The 15,835-nt window shown below is 45.8% G+C and overlaps 1 protein-coding gene across 1 annotated transcript in view; it reads right to left on the minus strand.

The window, feature by feature from the left end:
• Window positions 1-15,835, minus strand: part of RANGAP1 (Ran GTPase activating protein 1) — a 430,024-nt gene that overhangs the window by 126,377 nt on the left and 287,812 nt on the right. The window contains exon 12 of the mRNA XM_078683025.1: window positions 12,596-12,700. Within this exon, the coding sequence (XP_078539151.1) occupies window positions 12,596-12,700 (105 nt within the window). The remainder of the gene's footprint in view (window positions 1-12,595; window positions 12,701-15,835) is intronic.

The raw sequence follows: 15,835 nt of genomic DNA on the forward strand, positions 1-15,835 counted from the left end.
TCCGGAGCGACCAATATGACTTGGGCCCGGTCTTGGCGAATCTTCCTCAGAACCCGAGGAATCAAGGGTATGGGGGGAAACGCGTAAAGGAGTTGATCTTTCCAACTCAACTGAAACGCGTCCCCCAAGGCTCCTTGCATCGGATACTGGAGACTGCAGAACGACAGGCAGTGCGCATTCTCGCGAGTGGCAAACAGGTCCACCCGAGGAGTCCCCCACATCTGAAAGATGTCGTGAACCACCTCCGGGTGCAGCCTCCACTCGTGGTCGGCAGAGAACTGCCGACTGAGACTGTCCGCACGAACGTTCAGAACACCGGCCAGATGATTTGCCATCAGACAAATCTGATGGTCCTGAACCCAGGACCAGAGACGCAGAGCCTCTCTGCAGAGACACTGCGACCCTACTCCTCCCTGCTTGTTGATGTACCACATCGCAGTCGTGTTGTCCGTCAGGACTTGAACAGACTGACTGCGAAGGGAAGGGAGGAAGGCCTTGAGCGCCAAACGTATCGCCCGCAATTCTAGAAGGTTGATGTGAAGCAACCTTTCCTCTGGAGACCAAAGGCCTTTGACCTCCAGATCCCCCAGATGAGCACCCCACCCGAGAGTGGATGCATCCGTTATCACCGTGGCCACCGATGGGGGAAGTTGAAAAGGCTTTCCTTGGGACAGATTGCCTTCCACGCCCCACCAAGACAGATCCGCTGCAGCTTCTCTGGAGATCCTCACTGACTCCCTGAGGTCTCCGCTGTGCTGATACCACTGCCTGCGGAGACACCACTGGAGCGCCCTCATGTGCCAGCGTGCATGGTTGACCAACAGAATGCATGAAGCCATCAGACCGAGCAGGCGAAGGACCTTCAGGACTGGAACGACCGCTCCATTGTAAAACAAAGGAATCATCTCCCGTATGTCGCGAATCCTTTGAGGGGGAGGGAATGCACGACATACGGTTGTGTCCAGTACCGCACCTATGAACAGGTTGCGCTGGGAGGGCACCAGGTGAGACTTGGGTACATTTATTGAAAAACCCAACCTGTACAACAACTGGGTTGTCTCCCGCAAATGATGGAGCACTCTCTCTGACGACTCCGCTTTGATCAGCCAGTCGTCTAAATAAGGGAATACCGGAATCCCTGACCTTCTGAGATGTGCCGCCACCACTGCCATCACCTTGGTGAAGACTCGAGGCGCAGTAGTAAGTCCAAACGGAAGGACCGCAAACTGGTAGTGCTGCGATCCCACCGTAAAACGGAGATACCTCCTGTGCGACTTCAGGATTGGGATGTGAAAGTAAGCATCCTGCAAGTCGAGTGACACCATCCAGTCTTCTTCTTGCAGCGCTTGAAGAACCTGAGCAAGGGTGAGCATCTTGAATTTCTCTTGTTTCAGATAGAGATTCAAGATCCTGAGATCCAGGATTGGACGAAGCCTGCCATCCTTCTTCGGAATCAGGAAATACCGGGAGTAGCATCCCTGACCCCTTTCCTGCTCTGGGACCACCTCTATCGCACCCTTTCTTATCAGAGTTAAAACTTCCTCTTGCAGAAGAGACAGATGCTCCTCGGAGCAATACCCTTGGCAAGGAGGGAAATTGGGAGGGAATTCCCGAAAGGGAAGGGCATACCCATTTTCTACAAGATTGAGAACCCAAAGATCTGACGTAACCGATTCCCAATCCTGTAGAAAATGGGTAAGCCGGCCCCCAACCGGACCCACATGATCCTGAATGTCGGATCTAGGGCTGCTTCTCAGGGGCAGGAGGGTTGGAGGAAGTGGAGGAGGAAGAGACCTGACGTCCACGAGGACGCACTCTTTGCTTTCCCCTGTAGGACCTGTATAAGGAGTTTTGCTGCTGCTGTTGTTGCTGCTGCTGCTGTTGGCCTTGCCGGGAATTCCGAAAGGCAGGACGGCCAAAACCTCTGAATCTTCTGCCAGTTGAAGAACCTCTCATTTGGAGACCCAGGGATTTAGCAGTCGCCTTACAATCCTTAAACCTCTCAAGGGCCGCATCAGCCTTCTTCCCAAAAAGGCCTGAACCATCGAAAGGAAGATCTAATAATGTCGCCTGAACATCAGCCGAAAAGTCAGAGGATTTCAACCAGGCAGACCTCCTAGTAGCGACAGCAGTGCCCATAATGCGCGCCACAGAGTCTACAGTATCCAAACCGCTCTGAATGACCTGGCGAGCCGCAGCCTGAGCGTCAGAGATGACTTCCTCAAAATCCTTCCTGCTGTCATCAGGAACTTTTGGAACCAGAACATGTAAATTTTGGAGCATGCAGCCTGAATGATCAAACTCTCCGGTGAAGGGTGAGAGGTTAAAAAGGCAGGATCATCAGGGGCAACCCTGTATCTTCTGGCTACACTTTTAGAGACAGCTGGAGCAGACAAAGGTTTTTTCCACACCTCCAGAATGGGCTCTGTTAGAGCCTCATTGAAAGGAAGAAGAGGTTCCACCACTGAACTCGGAGAATGGAGTACTTCAGTCAGAATATTAGATTTGAATTCTGCTGTAGGCAAAGTCAACTTAAGCAGACTGGCAGCCTTTCTCATAATCAAATGATAGGGTTGAATGTCCTTAGAAGGAGTACTAGAACCTGATGGTAACTCCCACTCTGGAGAGAAATCCAGGCTTCCTGCTTCTGCCAAATCTTCAAAAGTATCTTCATCCAACTCACCCTCCTCGAGATCAGATTGTGAGTCCAAAAACCTCCTTTCCTCCAGAAGGCGCTGAGCCTCTCTTCTGGATCTCATCTTGACCCGTTTTGCCCTCGGATCCACCATCGGCTCCGACGGATTCGGAATCGACGTCGGGATCGAATCCGCAGGTTCAGAGGGATGTGTTCTAGGTCGACCCGGAGCTGGTGACGCCGGAACCGGCGTCGACGGCTTCGGTGGAGCCGGAAAATGCCACGGCGGTGTCGGAGCCGGCATGTAAGGCATAAACGGAGCCGGAGGGTAGGAGTGAGGGACTCCTAAGTTAAACGCCAAAGGACCCATGGGACCCGAAGGTGCACCAGAGGGGTACCATGACCTCGAAAAGACTCCATACATCGCGTTGAGAAACGCAGAAGGGTCCTGGCCTGGGGCAGGAAATGGTGGATGAAAACCTTCAGGCCTGTCTCGAGGAGCGTTCGGATTCGGCTCATTTAAGGGCTCGGAACCCTCATCCTCATGAGGCTCCTCCTCATCTCGGACCGGGGACGGCGCCGGAGATGGATTCGGAGCCGGATTCGGAGTCGGAGACGGAGCCGGAGACGGCGCCCGTGACTCAGAAGGGGAAGCCTCACCTTCAGGTTCTGGATCCGAAACTTCAATGGTCACCACCTTCGAACGAACCTTCGGTGACCTCGACCTCGACCCCGACTCCTTACCAGAACGACGTCGGGACTCATGTCTCCTCTTCTTATGTTTCCTCTTCTTCGAAACATGGTCCGAAGCCGACTTCGAAGACGACCTTCCTCTAGATCTAGACCTGGACCTCGATCTCGACTTCGACCTCGCCCTTCGAGAACGAGACTTCGACGATTTTCCTTTTCCAGCTTTCATTTTAGCCACCAGGAGCTTCGCCTCTCTCTCCCTCAGGGCCTTCGGGTTCATTTTCTTACACGAAGAGCAGTCCTCCACATCATGGTCCGAGCTCAAGCACCAGATGCAGTCGCTGTGTGGGTCGGTAATGGACATCATTTTGCCGCATTCTCTGCAGGGCTTGAAGCCGGTCTTTTTTGAAGACATTGTCGAAAAGACAGGATACAGAGACGCAGAAAATGTTAATAATAAAGACAACAAAGTATCCGTTGGCTACAGAGATTCCCGATAACCGTTAGCGTCGACGACGCGGAAAAAAGGGAACTGATGTCATCACGCCGGCGTGGGCCTATTATAGGCGTCGGTGACGTCAGCGGAGTCGCGAGCGAGGTCGTGTCTCTATGACGTCAGGAGTCCACGTCGGCGCGAGGCTACGAAAAAAGAGTTTCCGAATGTTGCTGACGCAAGGGGGGTATTCACAAGGTGAGGAATCCACACGGCAGATGTATCTATCAGAAGAGGGCTTTCTTCTGGGATTCAGACATGCCAGCAATTTCAAAGAAATAAATCACTTACTCCTCTGAAGTAATCCTGTATGAGATGTTTGGAGAAAGAACTCACTTTGAAAAGTGAATAAGTTGGTTTTGAAGAGATCCTGAGGAGAACTCAGGTTGGAGACTCCCTAGCACAACGTGCGGTAGAAAATCTGAGAGACTGAGGCTCCTGTCAGGAAGGTTCTAGAGGGAGGTGATAGCTGATTGGTTGGCTCTAAGAGTTTGGTCCTTTTTACATAAGGACAAGGATAAGCCACTAAGGTGAGGCCCTTGGGCCTATTTTTCTCTATGTATGTCTATAGGACATTACTTTTCTATATACCGGAGGCTCCCGTCTCGACGACGGGGAATGATTCAGGCATGTGAATCTATGAAAGACACCCCTAATACTGGATAAGTAAACATTAGCAAGTGGTCCATGGTGATGGTTTCAGCAACGTGTAAAAGTGTTCAATTTTGAGCAAGAAGGATGCTCTCGTCCACAGAACCAGTGGGAAGAAGGTACGGCGGGGTAACACAGATCCTAAAGCTCACTTACTCGCTGCACTGATGTGATGTGCTGGCGGCAAAGATTACTTTATTGAGACTGAAAATCCGCAAAGGAAATCTGGGAAGAGGCTCAAAGAGAGTGCACATCAAATATGTGAGGACCAAGTTAAGGTCCCACTGTGGCATGACAAAAGGTGGGAGGAAACAAATGTTGTAGGCCTTTCAAAAAACAAATCACAACCAGTGGTTTAAATAATGAGGGCTGGTCCGGCAAACATAAAAAGGCCAAAAGACTGTACCCAAAGCCAAGTCATGCAATGCGAAAAACAAAAAAAACAGAACAGATAACTTGGCCCGGAGTGGGTTAATCAGCCATGTGCCGCACCAAACGACAAATGTCTCCCAGCAACAAGTGAATACATTTGTCAAGGGATGCCAGGCTGCCAAGATGACATCACACACCTGCGGAATAAGAATGAAGGTGTTCATCTGTCGCTTCTCAATCTACATGCATGAAGAACAAGTTACTTAACTTCGGTAACACCTTATCTAGTAGAGACTCTCTCTAGCCGCAGATTGCTTACCGTAGAATTATCCCACGGCGTCAGACTGGGGCTGGAAATTTTCGAGCAGTCACCAAGCATGCCAGTAGGTGGCATCATTCAGCTCCACTTTGGCGGAGTCCACGCCGGAAGTGATGTACCCTGTACCTTTATAGGAACCACCTCAGCTCGCAGACGTCAAGACTTTCCATGCCAGGAGTGCAGAGCCACGATGAATACTGACCACTTGTGTGAATTTCAAGGGCCCTTTTCAAGCGGAAACCGTCATCCCTCAATCAGGTCACAGAGCGAAGAGGATCAGCAGCTAAATAGAGTTTCCACCAAATAATACATCAAAGAGGTAACTTGTTCATCTGCTAGAGATTTCCAGCCGCACATTCCTAACCTTACAATAGATAACCCAGCAATGCCTCCCCGGAGGCGGATCTAGCATACCCAATTTAGACCAGAAAGACTTACAGGACCGAACAGGCAGAATGCCTATCCCGAGTGGTGGTTATGAACATGTGCAAATAAACCCACGTTACAGCATGACAGATGTCCAGGAATGGATCCTCGCGAGCTAATGCAGTGGTTGCAGCTTTTGCTCCGGTGGATTGAGCGCGCAAGCAGGCGGATGGTTGCTTCTTGACTAATGTATCAGGAGATGGTTTGTTTTTGCACAGCCTTCCCTTTCTTAGCCCCTATTGTATCCTACCAAGAGTTTATCATCCACCCTTAACTATTTTGTGCAGTGAAGGTAGAATGACAAGACTCTTTTGGGGTCCAGATGGTGGACCCTCTCCTCTTTATTAGAAGGATGCACGCGGCTAAAAATGTAGGCAGGCATGGTGATAGACTGGCCTAACTGAAAAGAACAATAGTTACTTACCTGTAACCTGTGGTTCTCCAGTATTGGTATCTTTCATAGATTCACATGCCTGAATCATTCCCAGTCGTCGGAGTGGGAATCCCAGGGTACATAAAAATAGAAATAAATATGCATAATATAGGTATATCATAGGTAGATTACAACCAGGAAGTAAAAAAGCCAGAAATTAATAGGAAATTTTTATCCACTTGCATGACTCATCCAAGTCATTATATATAGTCCAAACTACAGCCAATCAGGAGACAGCAGCCTCCAGAATGTTCTCCTCAGAGGCTCAGGCTCTCAAATTTCTAGCACAAGTGTGATCTAGAGTGACAAAAAAACCATAGAAGAGCCTCTGAGGGGAGGTGGGTGGGTTGCATGTGAATCTAGGAAAGATACCAATACTGGAGAACCACAGATAACTATTGTTCTCCTCCAGTATTGGGGTATCTTTCATAGATACACATGCATGCCTGAATCAGAGTAGAGAGCAGTAAATCCATAATACTTGTGAGATTCTGATCACAATATAAACATATGCATCTCAGAGGCAATATGTAATCACAGCTCTCTCTCTACCTCTCTCTATATATATATATATATATATATATATATATATATATATATATATATATATATATATATATATATATATATTCACTCCGATACCATCGAAAAATTACCGATGAAGAACGGGACACCCAGGGCTGCATTCATCAAGAAGTTTATTTGGCAGATGAAGAAAATACAGCGACGCGTTTCGCCATTACGGCTTTGTCACGGAGCGTGACAAAGCCGTAATGGCGAAACGCGTCGCTGTATTTTCTTCATCTGCCAAATAAACTTCTTGATGAATGCAGCCCTGGGTGTCCCGTTCTTCATCGGTAATTTTTCGATGGTATCGGAGTGAATTTACACAGCCAGCTGGTGGCTGCAACGGGACCGCCCATGCCAGTTTACCCCTAACCAGCGGTGGTGGGAAGAATATATATATATATATATATATATATATATATATATATATATATATATATATATATATATATATATATATACTAGCAGCCCGTCCCGACGTTGTCCGGGAGCAACAGGCTTCCCCGACCCCCGCCCGCCCCGACATTGTCCTGCAGCCCGGGCCCGCCCGGCCCGTCCCCCGCCCGGCCCATCCCCCGCCTGCCCCGATCCCCGCCTGCCCCGACATGGGTCCCCTTTGCCCCGACATGGGTCCCCTTACCTCAGCCGCCGCTCCTCCCGCCTGTCCGCTGCTCGCACCGCCACTGGCCGGTCCGCTGCTCCTCACGTCAGCGTTCCTCCCCCGCGCCATGTCCGCCGCTCCCTTACCTCAGCCGCCGCTCCTCCAGCCTGTCCGCTGCTCGCACCGACGCTGGCCTGTCCGCTGCTCCAACGGTGTATCGGGTGTGTGGATTGGCGCTGTGGTTCCCGAGTTTACCCGCCTCAAAGGCTGAAAGTTCTTCCTTTATTATAGTAGTATAGATATATATTTATCCATACACAATCATATACGATATGTATGTAAGAAAATATCAAAGAGGAGGAGGTAAGAACAGAGGCTCACCTTATTTAAAAATATTACGGAGAACTGCTTGTCCCACAGACGTGTCTGCATTGCTGGCAGCCTCCAGACAGTAGTGCTTAGTAAAGGTGTGCCTGCTGGACCACGTAGCAGCTCTGCAGATTTGATGAAGAGGCACACCAGCAAAAAGAGTATTAGAGGAAGAGATTGCTATAGTAGAGTGTGCTCTTGGAATTGCTTGTAACGGTCAGTCTGCATGCTGACGACAGAAACAAATTGCAGCAGAAATCCAACGAGCAATGGATTGTTTGGATATTGGGTGTCCTTTACGCATTCTTCCATAAGCTAAAATAGCTGATCAGATTTTCGAATTGAGGATGTCCTTTGTAAATAGAATTTGAGACACCTCTTAACTTCAAGAGTATGCAAAGCCCTTTCCGCAGGGGATTGAGGATTAGGAAAGAAAGCCTTTAAAATAACCGGTTCGTTGAGATGGAAGTTCGAAGGTACTTTGGGCATAAAAGTGGGGTTAGTGCGTAGCACTACCGAATCCCTGGTGAATTGAAGGAAAGGTGGTTTAATAGTGAAGGCTTGAATGTCGCTGACCCGCCTAGCAGATGTGAGAGCTAACAGCAGAGAGACTTTCCATGAAAGAAACTTCAAATCTGGTATATGAATAGGTTCAAAGGGATGGCGCATGAGTTGTGAGAGCACAACGTTAAGATGCCAGGATGCAGGAGGACAGCAGATGGGAGGAAACATGCGAAACAGTCCTTTGAAGAACTGCTGAATGATCCTAGAGGCGTAAAGAGAGTTGGAACCATCCTGTCAGAATCTGAAGATAGCCGCTAAGAATACTTTAAGGGTAGAATGTTTAAGGCCTGATCTTGCCAAATGTCAAAAGAAAGGCAAACTCCAGATAGAGACGCCATTCCTGATTCAATAGGAATCAATGGCGGAGTTTGTCTGCCTTGTCATTCGAAGAGAGCAGTCAGGTGATGAACCACTAGGGAGATGCCCTGGTGTTCCAGCCATGTCCAGAGATGCCAAATCTCCTGAAAAAGGGTCTATGACCCCACCCAGCCCTGCTTGTTGCAGTACCACATGGCGGTAGTATTGCCCATGCATACCTGAACTATTCTTCGCTAGATGGAGGGTAGAAAGGATTTCAATGCCAATCGAATCACCCAAAGCACCAACAAGTTTATGTGGAGACAGGTCTCATTCGGAGACCAGGGTCCTCTGATCTCCACCTCCCCCAGATAGCGGCCCCAACCGAGGAGTGACGCATCAGTCACTACAGTCCATTCTGGCTAGGGAAGGGAGAGGGGTCTTTCGCGGATTCATTTGCGATTCAGCAGCCACTTCTGCAAATCCGCATAAGCCCGCGTCCATGCTTCACTAGCAGGATGAAGGAGGCTATGAGGCCCTCCAGCCTCATAGCCCGTCTCACTGAAACCCAGGATAGAAGCTGAAACATCAGTATTCTAGCCTGAATATCCGGGACTCGCCATTCGGGAGAATAAGCCAGAAATTGTACCATGTCCAGAACAGCTCCCAAGAAAAGGAGCATTTGAGAAGGAATCAGGTGTGACTTCGGCACATTGATATAGAACCCCAGCGAGTGCAGGAGGTTTGCTGTAGGGGTGAGCTTGCCTTCAACAGCCAATCGTCGAGGTAGGGAAAGACTGGAACCTCAGACCTCCGCAGGTGTGATTGATGTCATTGGCCTTCAGTGGAGCAGGTGATGACGTATCCTGCCCGCCACTGGATCCCCATGATGGTAGAAGGGCAAACTAAGGGGGTTGAAGGCTGCACCTGTCGGAGGAGAGGTGGACTCTGGTTACTGGTCCCACGCAGTCTGTAGGAAACACGTCTTCAGCCACGAAAGAGTGTGGATACTTGCTGGCCTTGATAGCTGGGAGGGTTCAAAGGCAGTTGAAACGCCTTCTGTGGCCACGAAAAGGGCAAGGGGCAGACTGGGGGTGGGGGTTACAAGGGGCCCCCCAAAGACCTGCTCCGAGTCCTGGAGTCCATAAAGGTCTCTAGCGCTGAGTCCAACTTCTCTCCAAAGAGATGAAAGCCATAAGAGGGCATGTCCATAAGAGATACTTGGACATCCTCATAAAAAAACAATAGTTCTCAGCCAAGTGTGGCGCCAAAGGTCCATCAAAGAAGAAATTCCTCTGCTCAGCAAGTCGGTTGTGTCCAGACCACAACGAATGGTGAACTTTGCTGGATCCCTCCCGACAGCAATAGTCTGAGAAACTATAGCTCAGGCTGCCTTCAAGCTCATAGGCAGCACTTGTGCACCGAGTCCCAGGCAGTAACGGCGCAAGAGGCACACAGTGTTCGCTGACCGCCGTGCTAGGCTGCCGGAAGAGAACATTCTCTTTCCAAAGGTATCCGGCCACTTGGATTTCCCTATCTGGTGGAGCGGAAGGCAACGCGCCAGTGTTAATTCTGGAAGTGGAGGCCAGGACCACCAAGCTCTCCTGAGTGGAGTGCTGGGTGAGGAAACTGGGGTCCCCTGGAGAGGGGTGGTGGTGGCGGGCAATCGTCAGGAGCCAGTGTGCTCTTAGGATGTACTCTCAATCTTTCACAATTGTTTGGTAATTACTCCCCTCACAGAAAAGGTCAGAAAGAACTTCGAAAGATGCCAATTACTTTACAAAATTAGAGAATAATCTACCACCATGTACCCTGAGAGCATTTCCATCCCTGCACTTGGTGTCCATCCTACTACCCTTGCATTAACAATTGCTTCAATCCAACCAACATCTAAGAATGGACCAAGACCTTTGCGTAATAAGATGTTAATCGGTAAGGAGACTCAGAAAAGAACAACAACAATCTACTATGAACTAACACACAGGAGAAAGCCAAAGAAGCAAAAATTATACTCCACCCACTGCTGAGTTAAAGCGTAACAACTACAACATCAGATGACCTATTGCAAGATGTTAGACCTGGCATCATCGGTGTGGATTTCCCCTGCATTTTTGCCTTTGCCTCCTGTTATTATGTTGTGTGTTGGACTTCGCTTTGCTGGTCTAAATCCTTTGTGGCACTTTGCCACTGCTGTTCAGTGCCAAAGTGACTGTGCTCCCTGTAAATTATTTTCATGGATTGGTGATTCCATGATTTGTTTATTTGGTTTACTGTTAAGTCCCTAGTCCAGTGCACATGTGTGCCCAGGGCCTGTAAACCAAATGCTGCTATTGGGCCTGCAGCACTGATTGTGCCACCCACATAATCAGCCTGTAAATGTAACTCAGATCTGCCACAGCAGTGTCTGTGCACAGTTTGGTATTGCCATGTTAACCTGGCAAGTGCACCCACCCACCCACTACAATCACCTTCCCTGAGTGTAGAACCGATGAATCACCTTCTGTGCGACCCTTTTTGCTTGCATTTTTCGATGCATCCAAGGTACTTTGTGTAAAAGTGTTGCATCCAAACATTTTCTTGGAACAGACCTACTTCTACCTTTTAAAAAACATTTTTATTTCTGTATTGTGGATTTTTGTTGTTTTGGTCTGGTTTGGTTTAGATAAAGATTACTTATTTTTCTAAACTGATGTGGTGTCCATTTGTAGTGATGTCATTGTATTACTGTATATGTTCACAAATGCTTTACACACTGCCTCTGAGATAAGCATATATGCTCATGCCAAGCTACCAAAGGGGGTAAACAGGGATTATTTTAGGAGTGTATTCCCCTTACCCCGACTTACCTGACATTTCTAACACAGGCACAAATAAACCAATGGGGTTCACCCCTACCTAGACCCCAAAGACAAAGGGAACATAGTTTGCAGAAAAGAATTAGATAATGGTCAAAAACATGATTGATGAGGTGTTGGTAGTACTCCAGTCCGGATATACAGTGACCAAACAAAAGGGTGTGAATGGAGTCACGCAAACTGAATTACTATACTAGTTTTGGTTCCATTGGAGAATGAGAAAAAATTGTACAAAATAACAAATGTGCAAACACTCAAACGCAACTGATGTTTTCCCCTCAAAATGTTAATTAACAAACTTGAACAACATTTAAATGGTATGGGGAGTGTTGTAGAGGCAGAATAGGAACAACTCTGAAAACCAGACTCACTATAACTATTTTTAGTTAACCTTCTGCCCTCCACATCACCTTCCCACATGATTGGGAATACATTATAACCCAAATGAACTTACTTACACCAACCATGCTAGGAGTGCAAAGCTTGCTTAAACCATTCAGGTCAACAATAAGCATCCAGAAGCCACTGATGCTGCCTTGCCCTTATGAAATGTCTTTGGAAACTGGAACCCAGGAACCCTATTAAACTCTGAATACAAGTAACAATATCCCTACCCACCTTGTGGTAAATTATGTGCATTCTTATCAGGTGAAACTCTCCTATATGTTAAAAGATGGTCCCAAGGCCTGGAAGGTGTAAGCAATAATTGTTGCAATAGCAAGATTGCAGAATAATTATGAAGTAGAAGTTGCTGGCCTTTGTTAAAAGTAAAAACATGGACAAAGGTCTCCTTGTTCAGATGGAAATCAGACAATACCTTTAGGAAAAAAGAAGGTATTCTGCAAGGTAGTACTTTAAGAAAAAGCTAAGAACACTTATTGCTTCATAGGATTTGAAGTGCTTTATTTTTCTGGCTATTAGATAATCTAGAAGCAACAGTTTTCAGTCTATGCTAATCAAAGAAACTCCTCCTTATTCAGGAAAAATATGGTCTTTAAATTGCGGAGTGGGTAATATACTCATATTACCATGAAAAAACTCTAGTGCAGTGCCTGCTAAAACATTATGGTACCAAGTCAAGTTAGAGGGACACCGAGAAATAGCTTGTTTATGCCTAGCGCAGAAACCAGTTTTAAGACACTTAAATAGCTGTGTAATTTACAGTTTTGTGTAAATTGTTTAAACCCCTCTGAGTAAATTGTATGGTGAACTTTGGAAAGTAGCAAAGAACAAGGTGCAAAGCTTGAATTACCAGAAATAAATAATAGTAAAATGCCTATTGTGGAGCCATAGTCCTTCAATCAGAGCAGATATCGCGCATACCTCTTGAGCAATAAGGGTTGATCGCTTCGGCCCCAGCCGTAGGAGTTTATCGGGAGATGGAAATGCCAGAAAGGTAGCCGCATCTACTGGGGGAGGGGTCGCCACCTGGGAGGAAAGCAGAAATCATAATGAGGATCAGCACTGATTGAGAGACAAGAGAAGAGGGCACAGATTCGAAATTTCCAGAGTTCAAATAATTTGAATTGATGGCTCAAACGTGAAATATGTTTCTCAGATTTAAAATCTGAACCGTCAAAAACTCAGGGATCTCATTAACCATACTGCAATAATGTTGCAAGTAAGAGACTAAAGGGTTCACACAGTTTTACATTAGTACTAATCATAAGACTAATCACAACTCTCAAAATAACATTAGTCAGAACACAAACAAATCCAACACATCTCAGAAGCACCATAGAGCTTAACTGCACAAAATTCACATCTGCAGTTTACACTTCATTAAACAGCACATTATTCCATGACAAAACAACATTCACTAGATCACTAGACCACTACACTAACCAACAATACCCTCCACAGCTAATCACCTTTGAAAGAAAACTGTGAACTCTTTAAAACCGTATTTTAAATTAATTCCCACACATACTTGTAGATGGAAAATGCACATACCAATAGCCCCAGATGGCACTTGACAAAATTGTTGAAGACCACCAGCTGAACGCACAACACTAACCAAGACAGCAATACATACACAAAAGTAGCACATTAACTACACCTACCCTACTGATTATCTAACTGAAACAATGCACAAATAGTTTGCGAGCTGTGACTGAATCCTCAAGACCAGGATGTGAAGGTATCCAAATTCCTGACAGTACTGAAGGCCATACTAACAGCAAATAAGAGCTGTACAAATCTGTTTAACATAATGTATTAAAAGACTGGGCAGATTATGAACGGCATTCAGAAATCCAAATCCCTACTAGATGGCTGTTAGTACCTCATACAGATGAAAAACCAATACACGGATACCTCTTTCAGTGAAACCAAATCAAAGAAATCCCTCTATAAAGAAAAACATTTGGAGGATAACTGCTCTGGTGAACACACAAACAATGGTTGTCAAACATTTCTTTTAGAAATCAAATCAAACGTGGGGTAGAAGGTAAGTTAGGGCCTATGATCCATCTAAGGGAAAGCCTGCAAAACATTTTTCAACAAAAAGCACATTCACAAGATTAGGGATTTTATCCACCTGAATGTCATTCACTGCGAAAATGTATAGAAACCAGCTCAATGGCAAAGTATTGTACGTACCCGTTTAACCAGATTTTTCCACCAATGTATTTACCAGCAAATGGTCATCCAGAATTGAAAGAATAGTGAAAATTCCTGCATAATTTTTTTTTTAAAACTGTTAATGCTAGAAAATCTTGGCCATTCTTCTGCTATTTTACAGTATGTTTAGTTATGTTACCAACAGCACGGAAAGAGTTACACCTGCTCTCCAACTTTTAGCTCACGCTTTAAAGAAAGTAAGAGTTGAACTCTTCTACGACTGAGGAATCAATCCACATTGTACAATAAATCACAAACATGAAGACCACTTAGATACATATTTAGGGAGTGAGCCCAATGTGTTGAACCATCAATTTTACTAGAAGTGCATACTCTACACTTTGTTCACATAAAGGCAAAATTAGATGTGGCTTTAAATAGGACTATACTTATAATGCTAAGTGAGTGGGTTCACTAAAGTTAGTGCCAATAAAGATTCAGGGCCTGATTTAGATCTTGGCGGACGGGTTACAACGGTGACGGATATCCCGTCCGCTGAAATATAAATCTCATTATATCCAATTGGATTTATATTTCGGCAGACGGGATGTCCGTCACCGTTGTGACGGAGTAACCAGTCCGCCACGATCCAAACCTGGCCCTCAGTGTTTTGATAAAACCATCAAAAACCTCTTGGAGTGGATTTACCCCATGAAGCAGCCTAAATGAGTGAAACCAAATTGGGATGAGACTCTAAAATAGAATCTTTCAAATGATTTGTTAATACAGTTTTAACATGTTTTTTTTCTTAGCCAAACACTGGGAATTTAAACAAAATCTGTTGTTCTGCAAGAAAAGGTCAAATCTATTGATGCCATGTAACTAATCTGATAATGTGTTCCTCTCTAATTCCGACTAAACGTAGCCCCCAATTTTGAGCTTGGGATTGTGTGAGGAAGTGGGAAAACGGAGCGTCGGAGCACTGGAAAATATCAAAATTATATTTCCTTCTTAGGAATCAAGGCAGATTTCATAAGGCTTCTGGTAAATACAGGTTTCAAATAACTACAAAATTTGACATTGACTTCTCACAAGAGGATCAATGTCCACTGAAGTCTTCCAAGCATTTATCACCAGGGATTGATTCTGAAGGTTTTTATGCATGTTCAATCCTTTCACACTTTGCACACCTTCTAACACAAAGCACAGATCCTACAGGAGAAATCAGATGCATAACTGCTGTAATCAATTTGCATCCTCATGGACCTTATCTTTTTTGAAAGACTCAAAAGGATATTAAGATGTTCTACAGGTCAGTGGGTAACAATCTTAGCCAAATTTCCAGATACATAAAATACTAGTGCCATGTTGTCAGTTAGTCACTCTTGCAATGACTATGATGTACAACTCTGGAGCTCAACTCAAACCTAAGGGAAGGGGAATTGTATTGATAATGAACTACTGCTGCAAATAGTCTCTGTTTTCAGTGAGGTCTAATAAGAATATGATAAATTGATCTATCAATGATGTCCAGAATCTGACGAAGTCACCTTTTTTATAGTGCAATCCAACACTTGCAGGAATTGATAGATGTAAATGGGTGCAGCGAGCTTCACTTTTCCCCTCCATAGCAAAGAACTAGAAAAAAAAAGTTCTTTTCTTGTAACTACAGATCAAGATTCAGTGCAGGAGTATAAAAAATATTTACGTCTCAGTTCAGCTTTTCAACTTTAGTATCAGTCATATATGCACAAGTAGTCTTAACTATTCGCCGTCCTATGGTTCACCTCGTAAAGCTTACATACTTGCATCAATGACATCGGAGCTATGATGGCCTTTAGCTAAAGTGGGGTTCACGTCACATTTATCTCATAGGCCTAAGTTTGGAAAGTTTGCAGAGAGGCTAGTGGTCAACATAGTAAACACGCAGTGAGGAGTGTGGGTTATTATTGTGCTATCCTCTACATAAAACAACTAGAACCTCCCAAAATGCCAGCAGGG

Source organism: Lissotriton helveticus, chromosome 1_1 (genome assembly GCF_964261635.1).
Source record: "Lissotriton helveticus chromosome 1_1, aLisHel1.1, whole genome shotgun sequence".
Classification (NCBI taxonomy): Eukaryota; Metazoa; Chordata; class Amphibia; order Caudata; family Salamandridae; genus Lissotriton; species Lissotriton helveticus.